The sequence below is a fragment of the Chanodichthys erythropterus genome, chromosome 12 (genome assembly GCF_024489055.1).
Source record: "Chanodichthys erythropterus isolate Z2021 chromosome 12, ASM2448905v1, whole genome shotgun sequence".
Classification (NCBI taxonomy): Eukaryota; Metazoa; Chordata; class Actinopteri; order Cypriniformes; family Xenocyprididae; genus Chanodichthys; species Chanodichthys erythropterus.
The window spans coordinates 9,574,104-9,601,079 of NC_090232.1; the positions used below are offsets into that span (position 1 = coordinate 9,574,104).

The 26,976-nt window shown below is 37.6% G+C and overlaps 2 protein-coding genes across 3 annotated transcripts in view; both read left to right on the top strand.

The window, feature by feature from the left end:
* Positions 1 to 496: 496 nt before the first annotated feature.
* On the top strand, positions 497 to 11,001 carry tlr2 (toll-like receptor 2). Its single transcript, XM_067404303.1, has 2 exons — positions 497 to 653; positions 4,630 to 11,001. The coding sequence occupies exons 1-2, from the start codon at positions 562 to 564 to the stop codon at positions 7,007 to 7,009; spliced, it is 2,472 nt and encodes an 823-aa protein (XP_067260404.1). The 5' UTR covers positions 497 to 561; the 3' UTR covers positions 7,010 to 11,001.
* A 5,753-nt stretch (positions 11,002 to 16,754) lies between these two features.
* The window catches only part of prkcba (protein kinase C, beta a), a 38,127-nt gene continuing 27,905 nt past the window's right edge, over positions 16,755 to 26,976 (top strand). For both annotated transcript variants that reach the window (XM_067405224.1, XM_067405223.1), the window contains exons 1-2: positions 16,755 to 17,075; positions 17,575 to 17,606. In XM_067405224.1, the coding sequence (XP_067261325.1) occupies positions 16,915 to 17,075; positions 17,575 to 17,606 (193 nt within the window). In that variant the 5' untranslated portion in view covers positions 16,755 to 16,914. The remainder of the gene's footprint in view (positions 17,076 to 17,574; positions 17,607 to 26,976) is intronic.

Genomic DNA, 26,976 nt, shown 5'->3' on the forward strand with positions numbered 1-26,976 from the left:
CTGTGAACTTGAAAGAAAAAGAAAGCACTGAAAAAAATTTAATTTGACTGAACTTATTTGTTTAATTTAAGTTTGTCCTACTCAAACCAATGAGTTATTTTGAGCATTAGGGTTTGCAGTGTATAAAATATAAAATACAAAAATATATAATATACAATAACTGTCTTGAATTAAAGCTGGTTATGTGGAGCACTGGGTGTGTCCAAAAACCAAGATGTGAAGTGATGCATTGTAGTGGTGAGGTTAAATACATGCCTTACTAGAAAAGGCTACTTCCTCTTTTTGTATCCTTAACTCTAAAGCAGTGTTTAGTGAAGTGGACATAAAAACATGTCTGAAATAGTTTTACAAAAATCTATTTGCATAAAAGACATTCTAAAATGGTCTGAAAAATTATTACCGAACTACAGCTACAAGTGCAGCATGTAAATCTATGTACACATGCTCTGTTTGACTGGTCTGCATAGTTCCCTTAAATCATGCTGCTGAAAAAGGAGACACGATTTTGTAAGTTTCAATCAGGCTATTCAGTTTCACTACCTCCTGTGACTCACTGTTTGCATGTTTGAATTCTGTTTGTTTTCCTTTATTATGGCTACTGCCAAACTGGAGTTTGCGTGCGTAAGAGGAGCAGACACAATAATAGGAGTCAGGTAATCAAATTTCTTTTTTTTCTTGGAATTTGCAGGACTGGCAGTACTTTAATATTCTAGTGCAAACGTCAGCTTGCGATTGTACAAAGTGTGGCCTAGAGAGTAGATATAACTGAGAGAGCACACGGCTGATGGAGTAGTCGTGAGTAAAAAAAAAAAAAAAAAAAACTAAAACAAATTGAACTACACTCATATATGTAATTAAAATACTACCAATAATACAAATATGTATAAAAAAATAGACTATATTATATATATATATATATATATATATATATATATATATATATATATATATATATATAAATAAAAATGTATGCTTACAACCTACATGTATGCACATTCAACTGGTTCAAGTTGAGTTGGTTCTATTCTACAGGAATGTTAAAATTGTTTATTGATCACATGAAACCACTGACAATAACATTGTGGAACATCCAGGGCATTAACTCATCAAGTTTTGGATGTAAAGTCAAAACCCTGGATTTTAAGAAAAGTGTATTAGACATAGACATAATATTACAGGAAACATGGCGCAGAACTGATGAGGTCACTCTTTGTCCCCCAGGATATCGGGAAATATCCATATCATCCCAAAAAATATGAAAAAATTACACGTGGGAGAGATTCAGGGGGCAAGAAAAAAACGTAAGCAGCTTAATCAAACTACGAAAGATATATTCTTATGTGCTATTTATATTCCTCCCTCTGAATCTCCTTACTATAATGAAAACATCTTTGAGACCCTCCACAATCAAATCAACCACTTCCAGGCCCAGGGATGTGTGTTAATCTGTGGGGATCTCAATGCAAGAACGGGATCCCTACTCAACTACACCACAGAAAACGGGAATTATTATATATTTGGACAGAGCTTTTAACAAAACAACATACATTTTTCAAGGATTAACTCGGCGGGCGGTTTGAGCTCTGAGATACACCTATAGTTCATTTTATGGTTGCTCAACAGTTGACTACATGATCACAGATTTAGATCATCCGCAAAGCGTTCCTTTGGATAAGCAGCATATGTAGCCTATTCTTTTTCAAAGCCTTCACGGTCAAACCACTAACACCCCTATCAGATCACAGCCAAATTACTGTGTATCTAAAAAGGACAGAAAATACTAACACATGCACAACCCAGTTAGCTGTATAACATTACAAAAAATTACAGATGGGACCAAAACAGCACAGAAAAATACCTGACTGCATTTGACCACCCCCAAGTGTGCTTTTTAATGGATAACTTTATAGAAAAATATTTATCCTCATAATGAAGATGGCATAATTATGGCTGTAGAAAACATAAATTACATATTTGATTATTTAACAACAATATCTAATCTTAAAACCACTAAGAAATCTCATAAGCAAAAAGAAAAAAATGAAAAATGGATTGATTTGGATTGTAAAAAAAAAAAATAAAGAAAAATTTGAGACAGCTTGAAAAATCAAAAACACAAGACAACCAGATGATTCAGATTTAAAACTATTGAAGAATGGGTCAGTTTTTGGGACAAATAGAATCTCCTGAATAAAAAGAATCATAACTATTCAAGACGGTGACACATGGAGAAAGCACTTTGAACAACTTTATAGCAAATTAAACATGAATAGAACAAACACAGATCATATAGAAAATATAATTTGCAAATATTAAATTCGGCTAGATTACCCAAACACTGAAAAAGAGCTGATGGATAAAATACAAACCCTTCCAACAAAAAAGGCAAGTGGACCTGACGGCATCCTAAATGAAATGATTAAAAATACAAATCACAAATTCAGATTGGCCATAATGAAACTGTTCAACTTAGTTCTGAGTGTTGTCATTTCCCTGACACCTGGAATAGAGGACTCATAACACCCATATTCAAGAGTGGAAACAAATCAGAACCAAACAATTACAGGGGCATCTGTGTCAGCAGTAGTCTGAGGAAGCTGTTCTGCACTATATCAACACAAGACTCATACACTTCCTTACAGAACACAATGTCCTGAGCAAAAGTCAGATTGGATTCTTACCAAATTATAGAACATCACACCATATCTTCACCCTACTTACTCTGATCGACATATACGTTAACCAAAACAAAATAAAATTTTTTGCTTGCATTGTAGATTTCTAGAAGGCCTTTGATTCAATTTGGCATGAAGGTCTTCTGTCTAAACTTCTAGAATCAGGTATTGGGGGTAAAACATACAACATTATAAAAACAATGTACTCAAACAATCAATGTGCTATTAAAAATGACAATAAACAAACCGAATTCTTCACTCAAGGGCGGGTTGTGAGACAGGGCTGCCCACTATCACTATCATTAATGAATTGGCAAAACAACTTGAACAATCAGCAGCACCTGGTCTCACACTACATGACTCCACTATAAAGTTCCTCCTGTATTCAGATGATCTGGTCCTGCTGTCTCCAACAGAAGAGGGTCTACAGCAGAACCTGGACATCCTGCATCAGTTCTGTCAGACCTGGGCCCTGACTATTAACCCAACTAAAATAAAAATTCTAACATTCCAGAAAAGACCTAGATGTTAGGGAAAGAAACACAATTTCACCCTTGGTACGAAAACAATTGATCATGCCACAAGCTACACATCGGGCTGAAAATAAGTGCAACTGGAAAGTGAATGAACTGAAAGAGAACGCAAGAAGGGCCTTCTATGCCATCAAAAAATCAATCCAAATTGAAATACCAATCAGAATCTGGCTCAAAATATTCCAATCAGTCATAGAACCTATTGCACTATATGGCAGTGAAGTTGGGGTCCTCTCCTGAACCACGAATTTAACAAATGGGACAAAACCCCAACAGAAGCCCTGCATGCCAAGTTCTGTAAGAGTATCCTGAGAGTACAGAGGAACACACCGAACAACGCATGCAGGGCAGAATTAGGCCAATACCCTCTATTACTCCGCATTGAGAAACGAGCCATCAAACATCTAAAAATGAGTGAGCCCAACTCTTATCATTCTAAAGCCCTTAAAGACCATGAAGTTAACACTGAAAAAAGCCCCCTGATTCAGATGGTCCTGAGGCTGCAAAAACAAACTAACACGACTAACAACAGCCACCCTCAACCACAGAATTCGGCCCAACCAAATTACAAAAGCACAAAAAGAAAATTACCTGACCTATTGGACTGAAACAACAGAAAAACAAAGTAAACTTGGATGTTATTTGGCCCTAAATAGATACTACACCACTGCAGAATATCTGAGTACAGTGAAAGACTGTAAATTAAGAAAAAGAATGACGAGGTACAGACTGACTGTAGAGACGGGCAGATACAGACAGAACTGGCTGCCCAGAGAGAGATGCATCTGCCCGTACTGTGACCTGGGAGAAGTAGAGACAGAGCAACACTTCCTCACTAGCTGCCCTAACTATGAGGAAATCAGAAAGAAATTTTATCCAAAATTCGAAATACTTTGCCCTAACTTCATAAAAGTAAACAATAAAACACAACTTCAACATTTATTAGGTGAAAAAAAGAGATTGTATCCTACTAGCAGCAAGATACATTGATACCTGTCAGAAAAAGAGGGAGGAGTTGACTAATCAGTAATGCGCTCACACACACACACACACACACACACACACACACACAGAATTCTAAATTGTTCATAGAATTCTAAGTGTTGATTGATTAATCATTCTGCTTTTTATGTTTCTATGTGTGCATGTGATTCACTGTATTGAAGATAGAAATGCTTTGGCAATGCCAATAAAGCACTTTGAATTGAATTGAATTATAACGAAAGTGGATTGATTGAGTGACTATTTTTTAAATGAAGAACTTTTTATGTTTCTGTTCACTAAATGATATGTTTTTTCTTTGATGAATAGAAAGTTCAAAAGTGAAGCATTTATTTGAAATAGAGTTTTACTATCAATTTTGATCAATTTAATGCGTCCTTACTGAATAAAAGTTTTCTTTTATTGTTCTCTTTTTACAGGATGGGACTCTTGGGAGCAAAGTCCATCATTCTTTTTATATTGATTTTGGCTCAGGGCTCAGAGTACTCTAGGACATGTAAATGTGATCAGCAATTTTTTTGCAATTGCTCCTCAAATCATCTCCAACAGGTCCCAAAGGTTCCACCAAACGCTCTTGGCCTTGACCTGTCTTTCAATCAAATTGAGTCTATTAACATAAATGATCTCAGCCCTTATAGTGAGCTGGAAACCCTGAACTTGCACAAGAACAAGCTCAGTTTTATACACAAGGAGGCATTCAAATCTCAACGTAATCTGAAAGTTCTTGATCTGTCCTTAAACAACCTGAAAGAACTGGATTCGTCTTGGTTCCATGAGCTAAAATCTCTTCAGCATTTGAACCTTGTAGGAAACCCTTACTCCACCTTGGGACCTGCTTCCATCTTCCAGTCTCTCGTTAACTTGAGGACGCTGCAATTTGGTAGTCCTTCACTGAGGGTGGTTCACAAGAATGGCTTAGATGGGCTCACTCATCTGGACGAGATGACATTTATTGGCAGTAACCTGAGGTCGTATGAGAACGGGAGCTTGAAAGCAGCCCGTCCCATCGGTTTAGTCTCTTTGAGCCTTCAGAATCTGTTTCAGAATGATCCAGAACTAGTCTCTAAGGTACTTCAAGATGTCTCCCACCCTGAAACTCTGCTGACTATCAAAGACGTCACACTCAGAACGAACACTTCGACAGAACCCTTCAAAGCGGCGAAAGAAGGTGGGACTAAAAGCTTGAGTTTCCAAAATGTAACCACAAGCGATGAAGCAATCACCTCTTTATTGCAGGTCATGGATGGTTCTCCTTTGTCTTTTCTGGGTCTCATAGATGTACATTTATTCGGTCAAGGGTGGTGGCAGAAAGCTTCGTACACACATTATGAAAACTTACATACGGCCTACATACGTAATCTTGACATCCAAGGATTTTTTGAGTTTAGTAGCATGATCCAGTTGGGATTTCTCCTGGAGCATCTCCATAAGGTGTCTGTGATCAACGGCACAGTGTTTGTCATTCCTCAGCAAACGACTTTTCTGTTGAGAAAACTTGAATACTTGGACCTTAGTCAAAATCTCCTGTCAGACCTGACAATTGAACCATCCTTATTTACAGGTTTCGGTGCATATCAAAACCTCAACACCCTTAATGTGAGCCAGAACATTTTAAAATCTCTTGGGCTGATGTCTCGGTTGGTAACTAACCTTAAGAGGCTCATATATTTAGACTTAAGTCACAATAGTTTTGTTTCTATGCCAGAAAAGTGTAGCTGGCCAGCGACTCTTAGGTTTCTGAACCTTTCCAGCACAAAGCTACGTACGGTGACCGCTTGCCTGCCTTCTACCTTGACGGTTCTGGATCTCAGCGAAAATGATCTGATGGTGTTCAACCAAAGATTTCCTCAACTTACTACACTTATATTGACAGGAAACCGATTTATGAAACTGCCACAGGGGGAATTATTTCCGAGGCTACGTACGCTGCTTATCCAGAGGAACGCTTTGCGGATGTTCAACGGGAGCTCTTTGAGGAGGTTTAAAAACCTGCAATACTTGGAGGCGGGTAACAACAATTTTGTGTGCTCCTGCGAGTTTGTATCTTTCTTCAAACAAGATGTTGACCGTTTCATCACACTACGGGATGGTCGTTGCAATTATGTGTGCGACACACCATTTACTCTCAGAGGTGATGCTATTGAAAGTGTCAGATTGTCAGTCTTCGAGTGTTATATGATCCCTGCTGTCTCAGTGCTTTGTTCTGTGATTATCATAGTGCTTGGACTTATTGTTGTCACCTGCCATAAGCTTCACATTATATGGTACCTGCAGATGACAAAAGCATGGATAAAAGCCAAACGAAAACCTGCAGTTGGTCGACTGGCCGAAGAGCTCCGCTATGATGCTTTTGTATCCTACAGTCAACATGACGCTGAGTGGGTCGAGGAGATCCTTGTTCCAGAGCTGGAGAGCTCTCAGCCTTCGTTCACCCTGTGTTTGCACAAACGGGACTTCCGGCCGGGCCGTTGGATTGTGGACAACATAATCGACTCGATTGAGAAGAGCCATCGGACTCTCTTTGTTCTGTCTGAGCACTTTGTTACCAGCGAATGGTGTCGCTATGAGCTGGACTTCTCGCATTTCCGCATAGTCGATGAGCACAATGACTCCGCCGTCCTAGTGCTTCTAGAGCCAATCAAGAAGGAGACCATTCCTAAGCGTTTCTGCAAGCTGCGGAAGATTATGAACTCCAGGACGTATCTGGAGTGGCCCGAGGAAGAGGAAAAGAGAGGCGAGTTCTGGACCAATCTGAGAGCCGCCCTACAGAGAGATGAATGTACAGAGGACGCCTCATGAAGGGTTTGTGTGACAAATTCAGCCCAATCAAAACTAGCCCAAAACTGGACCAATGCCAGAACTTAATGTCACTATGATGCATTTTCAGATTTAGTTTTATTTGTAGGCCTACTGAATCCATTGTTTTTATTGTTAACTAAAACTATTAATTGAAATGAAGCAGAAATATAATGACACTTACAAAACTTTAAAAGGGTTAGTTCACCCAAAAATTTGATTTCTGTCATTAATTACTAACCTAAGACCTTTATCTTCAGAACACAAATTAAGATATTTTTGATGAAATCCGAGAGTCAACGTGACGACAGTGGTTCAAGTTATGAAGTGACAAAAAGAAAAAAAGAACATTCTACGTCAGAATGCCGGCTTCTGATGTAGAACCTGCACTGTCAGCATAAACAGAGTAGGAGACTGGCAAGAAAGAAGAAATTGTTGGATAAAGTTGTTATTTTTGGGGGGGGGGTTTGCGCACAAAATGTATTCACGTCCCTTAATATTAAGGTTAAACCGCTGTAGTCAAGGTCTACTACCTTTCTGGGCCTTGAAAGTTGCAATGACCTTGCTGCCTATGGGTGGTTCAGAAACCTCTCAGATTTCATCAAAAAACGGGTTTGGAATGATATGAAAGTGAGTAATTAATAACAGAAATGTGTGAACTAACCCTTTTTTGAAAATTAGAAATGATGCCTTGGCAACTAAAAAATAACACTGCTGTATAATTTAATATAACATTTGCGCAGTTTAAAACGTCACATTCATTAAAATGGCAACATAGATACTGTAAGAGCATCTGCTAAATGCTTTAAAATGAAGAATTTACAAAGCGACAAAATACAATGCCTGTCAGCTGAGGCTTTAGCGGGTTGTTTGGATAATATAAGTGCAGACAGCCCTGCTTTTACTTCATACGTTGTTACCGGAGTATTACACAAGACGTGATCAGAGTACTAACACCACTGGAATGCACGTGGTTTGAGGAACAATAATAATAGTTAGCATAACAAATATTAACATTCCAGGCCATGTGTTATCAGTAGAACGTGTTTGTGTAATGTGAGCTGTTACAATGAAAGGGTTATCTAAATGTTATTTAATGTACTGTAATGGCTAACCGTTTATCTCCAGTATCATTTCAGCCATTATCAGTTCAGCCGTTTTCTGTTACTTGGTAAGTCATTTATTTTAGATTGAATGTGAGCTTTTGCAGTGAAATATATAGCAACAATAAACTGCTATAGAATCAAATACTGAACTTTTTTTCTTCTGATGATATCCTTTTATTCACATAATGATATTTTAGACTTATTTAGAAGGTCTTTCGTTTTTAGCATGTTGTATGTAGACTTTGGCTGAGGAACTGCTCTAGATATAGCTTTACTGGCTCAAACCATATATAGGTCTATTGATATAACACCTATCCTAACCCCATTTCCAGAAAAGTTGGGACATTTTATTAAATGCAATTAAATCAATAATCTGCGATTTGTTAATTTCTTTATTTAACTGACAACAGCACAAAAAAAGTTTTCCCAGACCAACTTAAGTGTATTTTGTAAACATAAACAAATTTGGATTTTGATGGCTGCAACACATTCCAAAAAGTTGGGACAGAGGCATGTTTACCACTGTGCCACATCACCTTTCATTTTAATTACACTTTTTAATCATTTGGGAATTGAGGATACTAATGGTTGCAGTTTTGCAAATAGGAATGTTTGCCCTGTCTTGCCTGATACAAGACAGCTGCTCAACAGTCTGTGGTCATCGTTGTTTGATTCTCCATTTCATGAGGAACTGTATATTTTCAATAAGAGTCAGATCTGGACTGCAGGCAGGCCAGTCAAGTACATCCACTCTATAGGGCTTCAGGGCCACTCTGTTGTAGCACATGCAGAATAAGGCCTGGGATTGTCTGGCTTCCAAGGAAAGATGTCATCTTGATGGCAGTATGTCTCTGTACAATCCCAAAATACGTATGGTACCTTCACACATATGCAAGTCACCCATGCTGTTTGCACTGATGTACTGTACCCCATACATGACAGATGTTTGCTTTTGGACCTTTCGCTGATGAAAGTCTGGATGGTCCCTGAGAACTCAATGTCTGTTTTTCCCCAAAACAAGCTGAAACATGGACTCAACTGACCACAGCACACATTTCCACTGTCTTTTGGACCGTCTGAGATGAGCTCGGGGCCCAGAGAACTCAGCAGCATCTCTGCATAGAACTGATGTATAGCTTTTTCTTTGCGTAACAAAGATTCAAGTTGCATTTCTTGATGCAGAAATACAATGGTTTTCCATAGTATTCCCGATATTTATATTTAAAGGGATAGTTCACCCAAAAATGAAAATTTTATGTTTATCTGCTTACCCCCAGGACATCCAAGATGTAGGTGTCTTTATTTCTTCAGTAGAACACAAATGATGATTTTTAACAACAACCGTTGCTGTCTGTCAGTCAAATAATGCACGTCAATGGGAACTCTATCAATAAAAGTAAAAAAAACACGACAGACAATTCCAAATTAAACCCTGCGGCTTGTGACGACACATTGATGTCCTAAGACACGAAACGATCAGTTTGTGCGAGAAACCGAACAGTATTTATATCATTTTTTACCTCTAATACACCACTATGTCCAACTGCGTTCAGCACTCGGTTAGTGAGGTCTGATCGAGGTTTTTGAGGAAAACATTCCAGGATTTTTCTCCATATAGTGGACTTCATTTGGGTTCACTGGGTGGAAGGTCCAAATTGCAGTTTCAATGCAGCTTCACAGGGCTCTACACGATCCCAGATGAAAAAAAATAAATAAATAAAAATAAATTATATACTTATTAAACACAAATGCTCATCTTGCACTGCTCTGCTCTGCGCCACGCATTATGTTGGAAAGGTCACGCGTGACGTAGGCAGAAAGTACCGCAGTAGGGTGAAAAAGTTTATCTACTTTTCTCCTCCAACTTCAAAATCGTTCAATATCATTATTTTACCTTTTTTATTTGTAAAGGGCGTTTGGCTTTGCAGGTTTGCTTTGTAGACACAGGATTGGTACATGTGACCTTTGTAGTGTGATTTACTACATGGAGAAGAATCCTGGAATGTTTTCCTCAAAAACCTTAATTTATTTTTGACTGAAGAAAGAAAGACATGAACATCTTGGATGACATGGGAGTGAGTAAATTATCAGGAAATTTTCATTCAGAAGTGAACTAATCCTTTAACAGAGAAGCATGATGAATTCTCATGCAGTGCCAACTGAGGACTTCGAAGGTCACACACATTCAACGGAGGTCTATTGCCTTGCCCCACACGGACTGAGATTTCACTAAATTCCCTGAATCTTTTCACAATATTATGTATGTTAGATGGTGAAAAACCTAATGTTTTTGCAATTTTTGCATTGAGAAGTGTGATTTTGAATTGTTTGACAGTTCTCTCATGAAACTTGGCACAAAGTGATGAGCCATGACTCATCTTTGCTTGCAAAGACTGAGGCTTTGGATGCTCCTTTTATACCCAATAATGTTACCCTCACCTTATTACCAATTCATCTGCTCATTATGGACTGTTTCAGAACAGTTTAACTTGGATATTCTGTAATCTTTTCACTTTTATTTTGCCCTTGTCCCAACTTTTTTTGGAGTGTGTTGCAGCCATCAAAATCAAAATGTGTTCATATTTACAAAATACGTTGGTCAGTGAAAACATTGGAAATCTTTTCTTTGTACCTTTATCAGTTAAATAGCGGTTCAAGAGAATCACAGAACTTTATTGCATTTTACAAAATGTCCTAACTTTTCTGGCCATGCTGTAAAAATTATATTTTTAAATAAATGTTTTATATTGATAAATATTTTTTAATTTAAAGCTGCTAAATAACATGTCTAAGGTCTAATGTCTATAGGTTATGGATGAGTAATTCCTTTACAATGTTTCTGTAATATATGTGTTGAAATAATCAATAAAAACCATTCATTCAAGTAACATGCCATAAAAAGTACTGAAACCAAGTTGTAGTCATTGCTTTTAAGAGGAAAATGTGGCTTTTTTTTTTAAGATTTCTTTTTTTAAGCAATCAGATTCAGATCTCTTTTTCAGTAAATCTCATGATTTGCTACTAAAAATGACAGCTTTTAAATTGTATTTTATGGTTTTAGCGCCACCTGTTGGATATTTTATGATTTTTCATTTAAGATGGGGTTTACAATTTGAAGGAACTAATTTTTAGCTGTGAACTCGTATCTAATCAGTGAAGATACTGGTGAGGTGGGAAAGACCAGATCAGAGTGTTGTTTGGGTTTTTTCACCTGTTATTACACCATTTCTCAAATGGTCTCACAATAAAATCTGCTTATTCTCACAATGAAACCCAAACCAGGGCACATTTGTCCAATGATATGGAAGTACAGAAATCACAAGATCTTCATATTGTACCTGCGTGGAGCTCAGCAGATGGTGGATGACTGTATCAAATGCTTTTGTTGCCAATTCAAGTGATTCAAAGAAAAGGTTTTGGTACAGTGATTACTGGTCAGGGTCGTATAAATTGTTGTCAAAGAATAAACTGTAACCTTTGACTAAATATTGCATGTTTAAATAATGTAATCACAGTCAGTGTCCTTATCATTAAACTCACCAGTGATCCTTAGTGGGTTCATCATCAAGCTAATTAGTGAACATAATGCGTGAGAATTTTATTCTTTGGCTCCAGAAGTATTTGCTCAGGAGTCTTTACAGATAGGCTCTGCCATCAAAATCAGAGTATCTCAGAGTCAGATAGCATTTAACAATAATCACATCATCCAACCTGTCTGATGAGAAGTGCCTCATTGATGAGATCTATTGTGTTTATTAGTAACCTGATTTATGAGCTCTAGTGCAGTGAGATCATTGGTCATCAACTGAATCAAGACATAATTACACCAGTCTACCGGAAGCTAGTTATTATAGTTAATAAAGTTTTAAATATGGATATTTTTCTTACAAAAACCCATCGCTTCGCTTCAGAAGGCCTTTATTAACCCCCTGGATCTGGATTATTTTATGATAGATGATAGATGCACTTTTTGGGGGGGTTCAAAATCACACACCCCATTCACTACCTTTATAAAGCTTGGAAGAGCCAGGATTTTTTAAAATATATCTCAGATTGTGTTTGTCTAAAAGAAGATAGTCACCTAGGATGGCTTGAGGGTGAATAAATCATGAGAGAATTTTCATTTTTTGGTGAACTATCCCTTTAAGTGAACCAAAATCCCTTTAAGACAAGTCATTTCCCTCGGCGGCCATCTTTGAAACGCCTCTCGGGCATCCTGGGCATCATGCAGCTCCTATCTCTTTGAATGGGGAAACATCAGATTCTCCAAAACTGTTCGCCAACCTTATGATTACATTAAATATTTGAAATCGCCAATGAAATCTGACAACGGCTGTCTTATAAATGTTTTATCCAAACGCTCGAATCATGACAAAAAAACGTATTTTTTAGGCTGGATCAAGCTAATCTAAATGCGCGTCTTTTCTGCCATGTTTCAGAGGCGCGCGTCTGACTGTTTCTATAGAAACCGGTGCTTCAAACGGCTGCTGCAGTGACGCGATGATTTTACCAGTCGGCGATTGGCTCTTATTTAGAAGGCGGGACTTATTCCGCCATATTGCGCGTTACACTTTCTCCCATTCAAAACAATACGAGTGACACGTCTTGGTTTATTCTATAGACTTTGAGTGAACGTGAACAGTTGAGAAAGAAAATGCACAGACTGTGTGTCAGGTCTTAAAGTGACCCAGTGATTGTCTACATGATGATTATGTCATCATTAACAAACAGCCAACATCACCCGCTCACTTTTTTTTTTTTTTGGCTTTCTTTGCCATAACAAATGTGCTTTATAAACAGTTACGGCAGCCAGAGAAAACTAATGTTAAAAAAGCAACTAAAGTCACCGCTGATCTCCATCGTTGTGACTTCAAATGAAAGTATTATTTTCATTAAAACAGAAAAAAAGTCAATCTGGTTAGTAAAAAGTAAAGCTGGTAATGCTATGTTTGTTGAGTTGTTTAATGCTGCTTTGCTGAGATCTTGAGAGATTTAATGTCTTTTATCTTCAGTTGATTTCCTCTGAGGCTGTGGCTGAAGTCAGTTATAGTTCTTGTTTTTCTCTTCCTTCAGTGATTCTGCTTGTTATCATCAAGTGTCTTCAATGTTGGCAATAAAAACAAGAGTTCTTAATTCATCTTTGATGTCTGTATGTTATTCAGATGTTTAAATTTTACTAATTTTAAATGGTTGACTTTTCATTCATTTGATTAATTCTTCCTCAATTCTTATTTGTTGAATTTAATTAATAATATTGCTTGTAATCTGTTGCCAAAATTTTAATGAGTAGATATATTACTTTTTACAGTGGTACTGATTTCAAAAGTGTGGCCGGTGAAAATGCTGAGTGGCTAGTAACTTTGGAAAACCAGCTAGCCACGGAGGCTGGTGAGCAAAAAAGTTACAGGGTTAGTTCACCCAAAAAATGAAAATTCTGTCATTAATTACTCACCCTCATGTCGTTCCACACCCGTAAAACCTTTGTTAATCTTCAGAACACAAATTAAAATATTTTTGAATCTGATGACTCAGTGAGGCCTTTATTGCCAGCAAGATCATTAACACTTTCAGATGCCCAGAAAGCTACTAAAGACATATTTAAAACAGTTCATGTGACTACAATGGTTCAAGCGCCGAGAATACTTTTTGTTCGCCAAAAAAACAAAGTAACGACTTTATTCAGCAATATCTAGTGATGTGCAATTTCAAAACACTGCTTCATGAAGCTTCGAAGCTTTACGAATCTTTTGTTTCAAATCAGTGGTTCGGAGTGTGTATCAAACTGCCAAAGTCACGTGATTTCAGTAAACGAGGCTTCGTTACGTCATAATGTTTCAAAATTTCAATGGTTCACCACTGGGGGCGTGACTTTGGCAGTTTAATATACGCTCCGAACCACTGATTGGAAACAAAAGATTTCTAAAGCTTTGAAGCAGTGTTTTGAAATCACCCATCACTAGATATTGTTGAATAAAGTCGTTATTTTGTTTTTTTGGTGCACAAAAAGTATTCTCGTCGCTTCATAACATTAAGGTTGAACCACTGTAGTTACATGAACGGTTTTAAATACATATTTAGTAGCTTTCTGAGCATCTGAAAGTGTTAATTATACTGCTAGCAATGCAGGCCTCACTGAGCCATCAGATTTCATCAAAAATATCTTAATTTGTGTTCCGAAGATGAACGAAAGTCTTATGGGTGTGGAACGACATGAGGGTGAACAATTACTGACAGAATTTTCATTTTTGGGTGAATAACAGTTTAATGTCATGCCAATATATATTTTTTGGTGTGTAATTATATCTCTGCTTCAAAGCACTTCCTAGTGTGACAACTAGCCCTGGTCACCTATATACGTAAATTAATTTTCAGACATTAACTATATCTCTCTGTGGGTCAACTTCTGGATGGAATTTGCCTCCTTTTAAGGATTAATCTCTTATAAATTCAAATGGTAAATTTAATGTAAATGAAAAAGGGAACTAGAACAAGTGGGAGGTCTCAACTGTTCCTCATTCAGTCATTTTATGCTTTGCTCTTGAACAATTAGTGCAATAACAGTCCCATTGATGGTACCTGAGGTTAAGTGTGCTCAAGGCCACTGAACTCTTATTCATGAGTCACCTTTAGGGATTGAATCAGTTCAGACTATAGGCTTCAACCACAATTTGCATCAATGCTAACAAATAGAAGTGGTACTCCTTCAGAAAGTGTCTATTTAAGTGACAATAAAAGTACTTGGTCTGAAAAACAACAGTCATCATTTTAAAAACAAATGAAGAACAAAAGTTCTCAGGCATGAAAATAGTCTTCCACAGAAACTAGATGAGTTACCACTCCTTCTGCACATATTATGAGGTGATTTGCATACACAGGCACACAGCTACTTGTGTTAATGTAAACAGATATTACTAGTTTCAGTGCCAAAAGTTCTCAGAGACTGGTTCTCACACACATAACACAGTAAATAGAAAATGTATTGATATGCCCTTTGGGGCTTCTCATACTGCCACAGTGAAACATTTGGAGAGTCCCTTCAAACAAGGCTAGTCCTTGAATAACTTATGAGGTTTCCTAAGATTGCATCATGACTTCAGAACCTTAAAGCTGAAACTTTATGCACAATGCTATCCTTAAGCTCCTGCAAAAAGTTCCTAAAATGTTTACACTGAAGTTTCTTGAGTATTCCACGTATTCCATTTAAATCTTGAATTGTGTTTAACTGGAATTATTGTGTTAATGAATGTTCATAAATGACAGTCTGAATCAGCAGGTGATTCTCATGTTAAATTGAACATAAAACATTCACACGTTTTTCCAAACTGAAAAAAAAAAATAAAAAATGAAAAGTTCAAATATAAATGTCATGGTTGACCAGACTGTGAGGGTTGTAACATTACTTTCACATGTACTTCTGTTGAACCCACAAAGATTGCACGAAATGGGACTGTCTATAAGCCAACATCTGGTGTAACTGCAAAAGTGACTAACATGCATTCACACTCTGTGGTGGTTTTGTGTGTGGTTTTGAATAACCATTTCAAATTAAAATGAACTGAACGGTAACGGTGGAGTAGTGCAACTGTCTTTGTCTAGACCTACAAGTAAATTTGATTGCAATAAATTCATCCACAACATTTAAAGTGTCCATGTTTTCTAATAGTGTTACAGCTCAATCCAGTAGTCATATTATACAGTGCTTCTTGTACTTGACATTAATTTACACACTTTGGGGATAAGCAGTAGATTTTCAAAGCACATTTACATGAATGCATTTAGCAGAAGCTTGCATCCAAAGGTATACACTTTATCAGTGCATGCGTTCGCTGGGAATCGAACCCATGACCTTGGGAATGATTAAAACGTTTAGTAAAAGGTTTCTGCCAAAATACTACAGTGGTTTCTACTGTATACTGGATAAAAATTCAATGTAAAGAACTGGCAGATGAAAAATACCTAAATGAAAATTCAAGTTATGCCTCTCCAGCACAATTACACAGGGTTACCCACACGATTGCACTAACATAATGCAATGGACATTAAATAATGCAGCATAAAAACACACCAGTGAGTGTAATAATTGATAACAAAAATAAGAAATCCACACGTCCTGGGAATGTCCTTTTCGCAATAAAGGCAATTCATATTTTTACTTTAAAAAAATCGTCAGTATAGCAATTTTAGCCTAAAAAAATATTGTATTATTGTATTATATTGTATTATTATAAAAAAGTATTGCATATTATCAATTTTTATATAGAACTAGTCATTTCTGAAAACTTCTTCAGTGTGTGTACAAAGCTTTCTAGAAACCTTGTGTCATTATTGATGACAGTGATGGACAATAACCACGTACAACAATTCCAGTGCAGTAGCTACAAATATTAATGTTATTAATATTATTTAAGCATCTTGACAGAAAGCTACGTTACCATGATAAATGTTTGCAGTGCGCCAAATCAACAAGTGAGCTGTGCATCAGGCGCTCGATCACTCACAATTAATGACAATTTCATCAGAAAGGATTTTAAACGGGTTGCTCAATCAGGATGCACGACCAAAATGTTTATGTCGACCGCAATAGTCATTCAAAACGAAGGGGGCGTGGTTACAGTATCACTGAAGCACCGCTGCCCGCGCGCTCCACCACAACAGTCAGCTGGGGAGAGGCAGGCGTGTGTGTGTGTGCGCGCGCGTGCCGACCAACCGGGAAGCGAAGCGCAAGCAGAGCAAGACCCCGTACAACGGCGCAGGCTACAAGTCGAGAAGATTTCTACCCACTACATCCATTCCGTCCCCATCATGGCCGACCCAACGGTTGCCGAGGGCGAGGGGGGCGCGCGAGGCTTCGCCAGGCAAGGCGCGCTGAGGCAGAAGAACGTGCACGAAGTGAAGAACCACAAGTTCATCGCGCGCTTCTTCAAGCAACCGACCTTCTGCAGCCACTGCACCGACTTCATCTGGTGAGTATGTTAGAGGACGTAGAGGTGTTGTTGTATATACACGGCTGCGAAGGGCACAGGTGACTCACTTGATGCTCGTGAAAGGAAAAACACCAAAGCGTTTGAACGCTCTCAGACATCCGCAGTGGTGTCAACACTGAACAAAGACGCTTGAGCGCAGACGGAAAAGACAAGCGCTTCGCGCTGCGAGTCCAACGCAATGCTGCAGCTCTACAAGATATTTATATGTCAGTGCACTTGTATGTTTACGCATTTGGGTCAGTTAGAGCACAGTTATTTAGGCTCTTCTCTTCATTTAGTAAGGGTAAATGTTAAAGTGTATATCACGAGAATGAAATTCCTCGCGCTATGATAAGCCATCATCATCATCCTAGAGATGGATTTGGCGATTTTGCGGAATATGGCGCGCGCCTGCGCGTCTTGCTGCTGCGCGCATAGGAATGCGTCCAGATTTGGTTTCTGTGCTGTAATCTCTTACACAGTCTCTCCTCTTTTGCAGGGGTTTCGGCAAGCAAGGCTTCCAGTGTCAAGGTAAGACTCTTTGCCCTCCCCTAGAGAAATTTGAGTCTGTACATTTTCAATGACTGCAACTATTCATGTTCTGTTACCTGACAGCTGCTTTCATTTTGAACGCTAGCAGTGTTGCAAACACGAGTACATGGCTCTTTCGTTTCATTTGCGTGTGTATGAGGAAGAAATACAGAGAAGCATATTTGGTTTCTAGTGGTGGGTTGAAGAAATTACTAGTGACAGTTTGTGTTGTACTGCAGGGGCTAGTTGTCACATCCAGCATACACCCATGACAAAACTTAACTATTTTACGTTCTGGCCAATTGGTGGCTAATTCCTATGAATTTTTGTACAACTTCATTCCTATGTTTCAGTACAATCTGACGGTTAACATTAGGGGTGGACCCATATTTTTGTACAAATTACATCATATGAACTGCAAATTCATGCAGAAATAGTTAAGTTTTCTCATTAGATATATGTTTGTCACAGTTTATACGCCAATGAATATTTACTGGGATAGCTTGTTTATGTATAGGCATTTACCTTAAAGTTTTAGCTGCAAAGTTATTGCACAATTACACCATTATTTCCATTGCATATGAAACTGCTGCTAGAGAATTGAATTGAACTTAATATGCTCTTAACTTGGTGTCATTGAGTATAGCTCTTGGTGACAACTTCCCTATATGAACATTTAGATATGAAATACAATATTCAGGCCGTGTTGCCTTGAATGTCAAACTGCCATTATACTGGCATTTGGCAGCATTATCCTGAACACATCACCTCCCACTCAGATCATTAATGGGCTGTTAAAAACTCATCATCCGCAATTACTATATTACAGTGGCTACTTTCTAAGACAGCGACAGTATATTGTGGCAGAAACCGGGGCTAGTTGTCACATTTTACAACAATTAACATTTCTTACTTAAATCAGCTAAAAAGCATCAAACTTACTTCAGCCACACAACAAACACCAGCCACTACTGTGAAACGAACTGCTTTGACTAACACAGGTGAAACTAAATAAGTTAGACGCAGAGGATTTAGACCAATCAAATATGATTCAATTACATGTGGACTTGGCAATTAGCTTAAAGGTAATTAATGAATCAAGATACCCCACCCCCTGCACACATCTGTCTGGAAAAAAAGAAAACCTGGAAATTCTGCTGTGGATTTTCTCCATCTGTTGTATGTGTATTTTCAGCAAATCATTTTAGATAAAATCTACCTGTATCAAAGTAAAACTTTCTAAATTGTTCCATGATGATCAGTAAGGATCTCACCGCTTTTGAGAATAATCTTTGATATTTAAGCTCAGATCTCAGTAGGGACTGCTATATTATAACATTACACCACAATTAATACACTGAAATTGTCATCTGTGTGTTTTAGCACAATGAGTTCTGTACAAATGGCCTGCTTGGCTTGTCTGCGGAGATAACGCCTCGTTCCCATGTTTCCTGCCTCCACATGGTCTCCAACAAATTCTAAATTTATGGAATTGATTAGCATATTTTATCACACTTGGAGAGACATCTCTCTTCCACGGCTCTTTATCTTTGCAGTCACTAATGTTGAGTACTGTTGTGAATTTGTTTGGGGTTTTTTTTTTACAAATTTTCTCATATTTCATCACTGCATACGAAAGCTTTTAACGTCAAATCTACCATCTCATGCCATTTTGTAAAGTATATTGGCATGATACCAATTTTTAGCAAACAATTGCTATTGCAATTTTCATTTTGGTAGATTTTATGTTTACCAAGCAAAAGACCATATTCGCTCTGTTGATAGATTTATAGTTCTCTGTAAGGGCCAGCCAGGGCCATTGCTGATGCAGCGATATGTTAACAATTCATGTTGATCATTTACTTTGTGGACACACACACACACACAAACAAATACACACACATAGAAATGCAACTGTAAAAGAAATAAAGATTGATTCAACAAAGCATAGATCTGGCCTCCATTTGTCTATGCACATTTGCAGATTGAATAGAGTGAGATAGAACAGCCTGCACTTTTCCTTGTGCCAAAATTACATTTACTCACTCAAGAATCATTGTCAATCATTTAGTCATTCATGTGGGCATTTAGTTGGTTTTTAAGGACACTATGAAATCCACATTTGAGTTTTGTTGCTTTTAGTCCTTGTCTGTTAGCTTGGAGACCATCCTTATTTTATAGTGTACTCCTAAAAATTGACCAAATCAATGTTTTTAATGGGAAATGCATCGACAAAGGACAGAAAACAAGATTCTCTAGTGATTTCATGGGTTCTTTAAATTCATTTTATATATATATATATATATATATATATATATATATATATAATATATATAATATTAGTATTTGTATTTGGTAGCAATGAAAAATAGAAGGCAAGAGAGGAGGTCAGAGCTGTGTGTCCCTGACCTGCTTCAGTTAACAAAGAGATGCGTTTGATACCAGCACAACAGCTATTTTTACCATTTAATTTTACTGGCAAATACTTGCAGACTGAGACTCAAGTGAAGAGAGAAAGAGAGCGAAAATGCAAACAAGAGGTTGAAGAGAAGGCTACTGTTCAATTAACCAAGACATGCTTGACAAAATGCTTATATTAATGCCTTTGTTACAGCCACAGCCAAATACAATGCTTTTTAATAATGCCAGCACATTAATTCATTCATTAACGTCATTGATCTTTCTAACACTGCAAAACATGTACTTGATGTGCACCTGCGTGTATGTAAATCTATAAACCCGACCAGGTAGGTTCGTATTAAATTACACAGACTTAAACACGATGGATCAGTGCCAAAACAGTTGATGTCTTTGTCATTCATTTCTATTATCAGTCCAATTCTTATCGTTTATATGTACGTTTGGGGTATGAAAATATGCATATACTTTGAGTGTATTAAAAAACTGTCTGATATGTAAACGGTCCATTAGAAAATTGAGTGCAAGCTAAAAATCGTACATTTTTCTTTTAAAGTTGGGTAATTAAAAGCATTAGGTTGCAAAAATATATATCTATTTTAGTGTTTGCCATCCCATGTTCTGGTCTCTAGTTCTGGTCCCTTCTTCAGTTTGTTTTGTTCACTCATTTGTCTAATAAAACTTGTCAGACCTAAAAAATATTGCCACTAGACAGACAATGACTATGAAGTAAACAGTAACATTTAGTTTACAGTAGCATTATAAATAAATGTGCACAACTAATGGGACAGTGGATGAAATGTTTGGAAATGTTATGATAGTAACTGCATGGACACTGTTGTTGCTTGGTGAGTTTTGAAGGGACAGACAAACTGATAGCAGGCCTTTGCTACAGAACCCCGTCATCACTGACTGCATGAACCTTCTGTAATGACACAGCTGTAATGACTGGAGGGCAATAATTGAATGCAAAGATATAATTAATAAGGACCTTGACTCTAATTAAGATGCATGTAGCTGTGGGATTTAAGAGATTCCATAATGAATGTGTGCGAAGTCCTAGTTTTGCCGGTTGTATGCGGTTTACGTACACTGTAATTCCTTTTATTGGTAGTGATTACTAGGACAGGCATCACAAGGGATTTTAACAAACCCCAAACCTTAAAGTTAATAAATTTCGAAGCTGAGTTTAACGTCAGCATGAAACAAAAGCTGTGATCGTCTGTTCTTTGCTATTGTGACATTTATCCAAGTGAAACAGCTTCTCGTACAAGAAAAAATGTAGGGCGGGACTTGATTTTGTCCATTGGGAATTGATTGGATGGTTGTGGTTTGCTATTGCTGTGATGTCATGTGATTGACAGGTTGTTCCGCCCTCCCGCCAGTAAACAAGTTATAGTTGAAGAGAAGAGGGGCCTCATTTATAAAATGTTGCACAGAAACCGTCCTAAATTTGATCTTACGATCATTTCTTCGATGTGCATTCATGTGATTCATAGAATGAATGTACGCACAGAAAACGAGCGTAAATCACAAATGATCTTGAACTTGTTCTCAGCTGAATAGTTTCAGTTCTCTGCGTTTTAAACAACACCCAATTAATGTAATTTACATATAAAAGATCACAGACATCGTCCGAAACCTTGGTGGGTTGCAAGAATAGCTTAGATTTCCAAAAACCTGCAGTAATCTGACTAGGAAAAGAGCATACGTCTACTCAGACCCTGACGTGTCGCTAAGCACTTTTCCACATCAAAGATCGTTTTTATAAATATGAGCGTTGGTGTGGATTTAATCATACGCACACTCTAAGATCAAATCTGTGCATACGCACACTTTATAAATGAGGCCCGAGATGGTGCTGCAAGAAGCAGAGGAGGTTATTTTGATAAAAGATTATGAGGGCATGTGAATAAAAAACAAAATAATGTGAACAGATAAATAATTTATAATAAATGCTGCAATATTTCATAAAAAATTTGATTGATGATTAATGGTGTGACAAGACACTTAGCTCAGATGAGACGAGATATGAGAGGGTCCACGAGAAAAGATTTTTGCACAGTATTTTTAAGAAATCCTCAATGACAAAATTTTTGACTGGAAAAACAGTCTGCAGGTGCATTTGAAATGTTTTAACTAATCATCTTCTATCAATTCTACTTTCCAAGTATGAATTATCATATGCATTGAAAGACAACAATATACAAGCACTGTAAAAGGTTTTGCCTCAAACTCAACTGACTGGCTTCTCTCCTGTAAGAGTTCACATGAGTTTCTTCAGACCTTACTGTACATGAATTATGAGCTTCCATAACTTCAGATTAAGGCTGTGTGTGTGACCTCCAAATTGAACTCCTTTCCACAAACAGTATAAATAACAAAAATAAATAACAGTTTTTTTTCTTAGACTTATTAAGTGCAAACAATAAGTGCAACCATAATCTAGTACTCTCTCAATATTCAAAGTGCAAACACAGAGCTAAGAGGTGGTTACAACTACACAGCCCAGCCTAAGATAGGTTTGATTTTGAGAGACAGGCTATTGTATGTAGGCAAGGCAATTTTATTTGTATAGCACATTTCATACACAATGGTAATTCAAAGTGCTTTAAATAAAGAAGAACCAAATACATAATAATAATGGAACACATAAGAAATTGATATAACAGTAAAAACTATCTAGATGTAAGAGTTAGGAAATTTTTGTTGTCCGTCAGAGCGGATCTAAACGGATCTATGCATCAGAGCGGATCTAAATGAATCTTCCTCACGCAGAGGGATAACTTTTTGTATTTGTCAGGTAGCTGTGCGTTTAAACATTACCCTTACAGACAAATCTTCCTGGACTAACTTTATGCAGAGCTGCATCCAGGGATAACAAAAAAAGAAGAAACTTACTTCCTAAGTCTCCCAGCTCTTTCAACCAGACAGCAAGATATAAAATGCATTAAAAGTCAGAAAATAAAAGAGATACATAAAATATATAAAATGCATTAAAAATGAAATAAATAAAAAATAAGAAAAAGAGTTGAAAGAATAAAAAAATAGTGTGTATAAAATAAAGTATAAACAGTTCGGACATAGCACAGTGCTCAATCAGCAAATGCATAGGTAAAAAGATGTGTTTTGAGTCTGGATTTGAATGTGGCTACTGTTGGAGCACACCTGATCTCTTCTAGAAGCTGGATCCAGCTGTGGCTGGCATAACAGCTAAAAGCAGACTCTCCCTGCTTTGAGTGAACCCTTGGTATTTCTAAATGACTTGATCCTGATGATCTGAGTGATCTGTTAGGTTTATATTCTATGAATATATATGCAATGTATTGAGGTCCTAGGCCATTTAGTGATTTATAAACAAGTAGCAGTACTTTAAAATCAATTCTAAATGCAACTGGAAGCCAGTGCAAGTCTAATTTGCACACATCAGGGAGCTCGCGTTTTACTTTCGCTTTCAAATTCACGATCACACATACTCTGTGCATAGGGAGTGGCGGTGCTGAGTATGCATTCTATAAGATAAGACAAGACATTTATCAAACGCTTAAGGGGGTCGCACACCGGGCGCGAAGCTCGGCGCCGCGCAGCGTCGCGTCTCTGACAACTCAGGTATCGCAAACCAGCCGCGCACATTATATACGCGCAAGCTCAATTTTGACTCGACTCCTGATAGAAGAGCTGCACAATGGGAGTGTTTTACGTCAACAGGGAAACGTTACATGCATATGCTTTAATATTTCGCACTGAGGTTAGTGTACATGGAAAAATGGCACAACAAAGCAAAAGGAAAGAAAATGCTATGTTTATCATACATTTTTAGACTTTATTCAAGCTGTTAAACTTTAGAATGTGAAACTAATGTATCTTGCAGCACAGGGTGAAGTCAGTATGTACATTAACGATGATTTGAGATAAATATAATATACATTTAATGTAAAACAATGTACATGGCGCTCTGTGGCGCGGCAGGATTTTAAACAACTTCCTGAGTCGTTGCTGGGCGCCGCGGACAGGCGCCGAATGTCGCCGCCGGTGTGCGTACTCTCATAGAAACAATGCGTTCGAATTTTAAAGATGTGGCGCGGCACCGAGCTACGCGTTCGGTGTTCGACCCCCTTTAGACTCTGTTGTGCAAAGAATCCTCTGCCATGGTCTTGTCAGTCATCTCGCCTTTTCTAGTTACATGATCAGTGAACTGTGATTCCTGCTGCACTGTGTGCGACTCTGCAGCTCATGCTGGATGAAGAGTGGCACAAAGGAAAACCAGTTCCTAAACAATCAACTTATATTGTCATGCCAACAGCATGATAAACAAAACCATTAAGTAATTAAGCAATTAAAAACTTGTTCTCATGCGCAAGTGTGACCACTTTTTAATTGATTAATCGTGCAATAAAATCTCTACCTGTATTTAGTGTACTCACGCAATCTTTTCATGTTCACATCTGCCTAATTTGGCTTGCTTCTACCAAATGTCAGGTGAATTTGCACCAACATACAATAGCGTTTGATTTGATTGGAAGCATAGCCTTTGACATCTACAAGAAAAGATATATGGGAAGCATTTATCTTCCCTTTTAAACTTTGTATATTTATTTTTTACATCCAAACGATGCATAATTGTTTGGTAAGATTAATTGCATTCTGTTACTTTCATTTAGCATTGTATTGTCATGACCCTCCAGTTAAACTTACATTGAATTTACATTGAAGGAAGGATCTGAGCCACATCTAATGATTATCCTAGAACATGAACCATTCGGAACACCCTAGTAACCACATAACAATGCCCTGGCAACCACATACAACACTTTAGCATCAGGCAGTGACATTTACAAGCACAGCTCTCTCTTCTTTAGTTCACTTGAGTTTGTTGTATTTAAGCGCCATGTATTCCAAGAAGCGCAGGAGCAGTTCAGGGTTAATTGGCAAGTGTGAGGGTGCAATGGTGTTCATAATTTTCTTGGTGGTGATGACCACACATCAAGTTAGTCAGTCTAAGCAAGAGCATCTTTTCTATCACTGCTATGCAATATTTTGGTGTTTGAGGTGGGATGTACCAAAGGTTGAACTTGTTAACTTCTATTGTGCAGGTTCAGACTTGTTTAGCTACTTAGAAAACATGCCAAACACGTCATGGTTGGAAAGTGTGTCTTATCATAATACAGAAATGCGTAGGTGTGAACTAAGCTAAGCTGTGCCACTTAAGTTGTCTCTTGTCAAGAACAAAGTTTGAGAAACAACTAATATGACAAATTATATTGCAAGATGTCTGTAACATAGACTTTATAAAAAATCGATCATGTCATGTAAGGTGAATAATTAGGAAAACTTAAACATTTCTATAACATTAAACTATCTCATGTAAATATATTAACATAAGTGAGTAGTTTGTAATTAAATAGAGTTCAACAGTGCCCACCCCCTTTTTCAGCAGTGCTGGTTCCGGAAGTATTTTTCCATAAATTTTTCCCATAGACTTCGTTAAAAATTATAAGCCATGAACCAAGCCAAACAGCTGGTGAATCATAAGATTACAAACTTTGATTTGAAGCAAACAAGTTTTTGAAAATTGGGCAAAATGATAAAGGTACAAGACTGTGTACTTAACGGCTTTAGTGAGGGAAAGGAGCCAAAGCATGGTTTTAAGATTTTTAGAGGAAATAAATTTGAAACATCTTTTTTAATCTTCCTTTGATTTAATTATTCTTTATTCTCGCCATGAATATAGCCTTTAAAGCTGGTATGGCGTTAAAAAAGAAAGAAAGAAAGAAAGAAAGAAAGAAAGAAAGAAAGAAAGAAAGAAAGAAAGAAAGAAAGAGAGAGAGAAAGAAAGAGAAAGAGAAAGAAAGAAAGAAAGACAGAAAGAGAAAGAAAGAAAGAAAAAGAAAGTGAGGGAAAGAACTACAATCCCATGGAGCATTGCGAACAGCATAATCAAATTAAAAACAATGGAGAAATATTAGGGTGCGTTCACACTTGTCATGTTTGGTTAGATTAAAATGAACCCTGGAGCGATTGCTCGGTTAGTGCGGTTCATTTGAACATGTGTGAATGCTGACGTCCGAACCCTGGTGCGCACCAAACAAGCGGACCGAGACCGCTGAAAAGATGGGTCTCGGTCCGCTTCCAAACGAACTCTGGTGCGGTTCGAATGATATATGAACGCAACATGGACCAAAAACATTTAAAAGAACCAAAAACAGGAAGACGAGACCCTAAAAAGGACAGAATCCTCACGCATGTCGGTTTTTCTCGTCATAGACGCGAGTTTGCTCATCACAGGCATCAGACGTGTCTCCGCGCAGCAGATCGTTTGTGTGTGACGAATGGATTCCCGCCGCTGTTTTGACTACTTTACACATTTTATAAGCTCTTCACGAGTTCACAGCTGGCCAAAATACCACCACATGCAGGCTACGCACCGCTACGCACACAAAACGAGTGCATATGCCTCAGCACACAGCATTGTTTTGGATGTTCTGTAGGTTCCGACTCAAAATAGGCAATACGTCATAAAATGTATTGTGAATGTATCCCTATGCCTTAAGGTTTGGTATCTTTTTGTTCGGTGATAAAATTGCCAATCTAAACGCTAATCGGACCAGGACTAAATGTTTTTTTTTTTTCTCCTTTGGTCCGGACCAAATGAACCAAATGAACCGAACTACAAGTGTGAACGCACCCTTAAACTTCTCATGTACAAAATGTTGATTATATATCTCAAAAACATAATTCACCAGTGCTTAATAGGAGTGTGTAGGGCTAAAGAGATGTTTTGGCCTGTGTTGCTTTTTTCAACACACAGCATCATGGGTAATGTAGTTTTTTCACTAGGATTCCTAATGTTGAATATGATTATTTTAAAAAATAAGCTGGAATAATGCAGGCTTACCATTGATTAACAACCTCATAGCTCACAGTAGGGCTGTCTTTAAAGGTTTCAAATTTA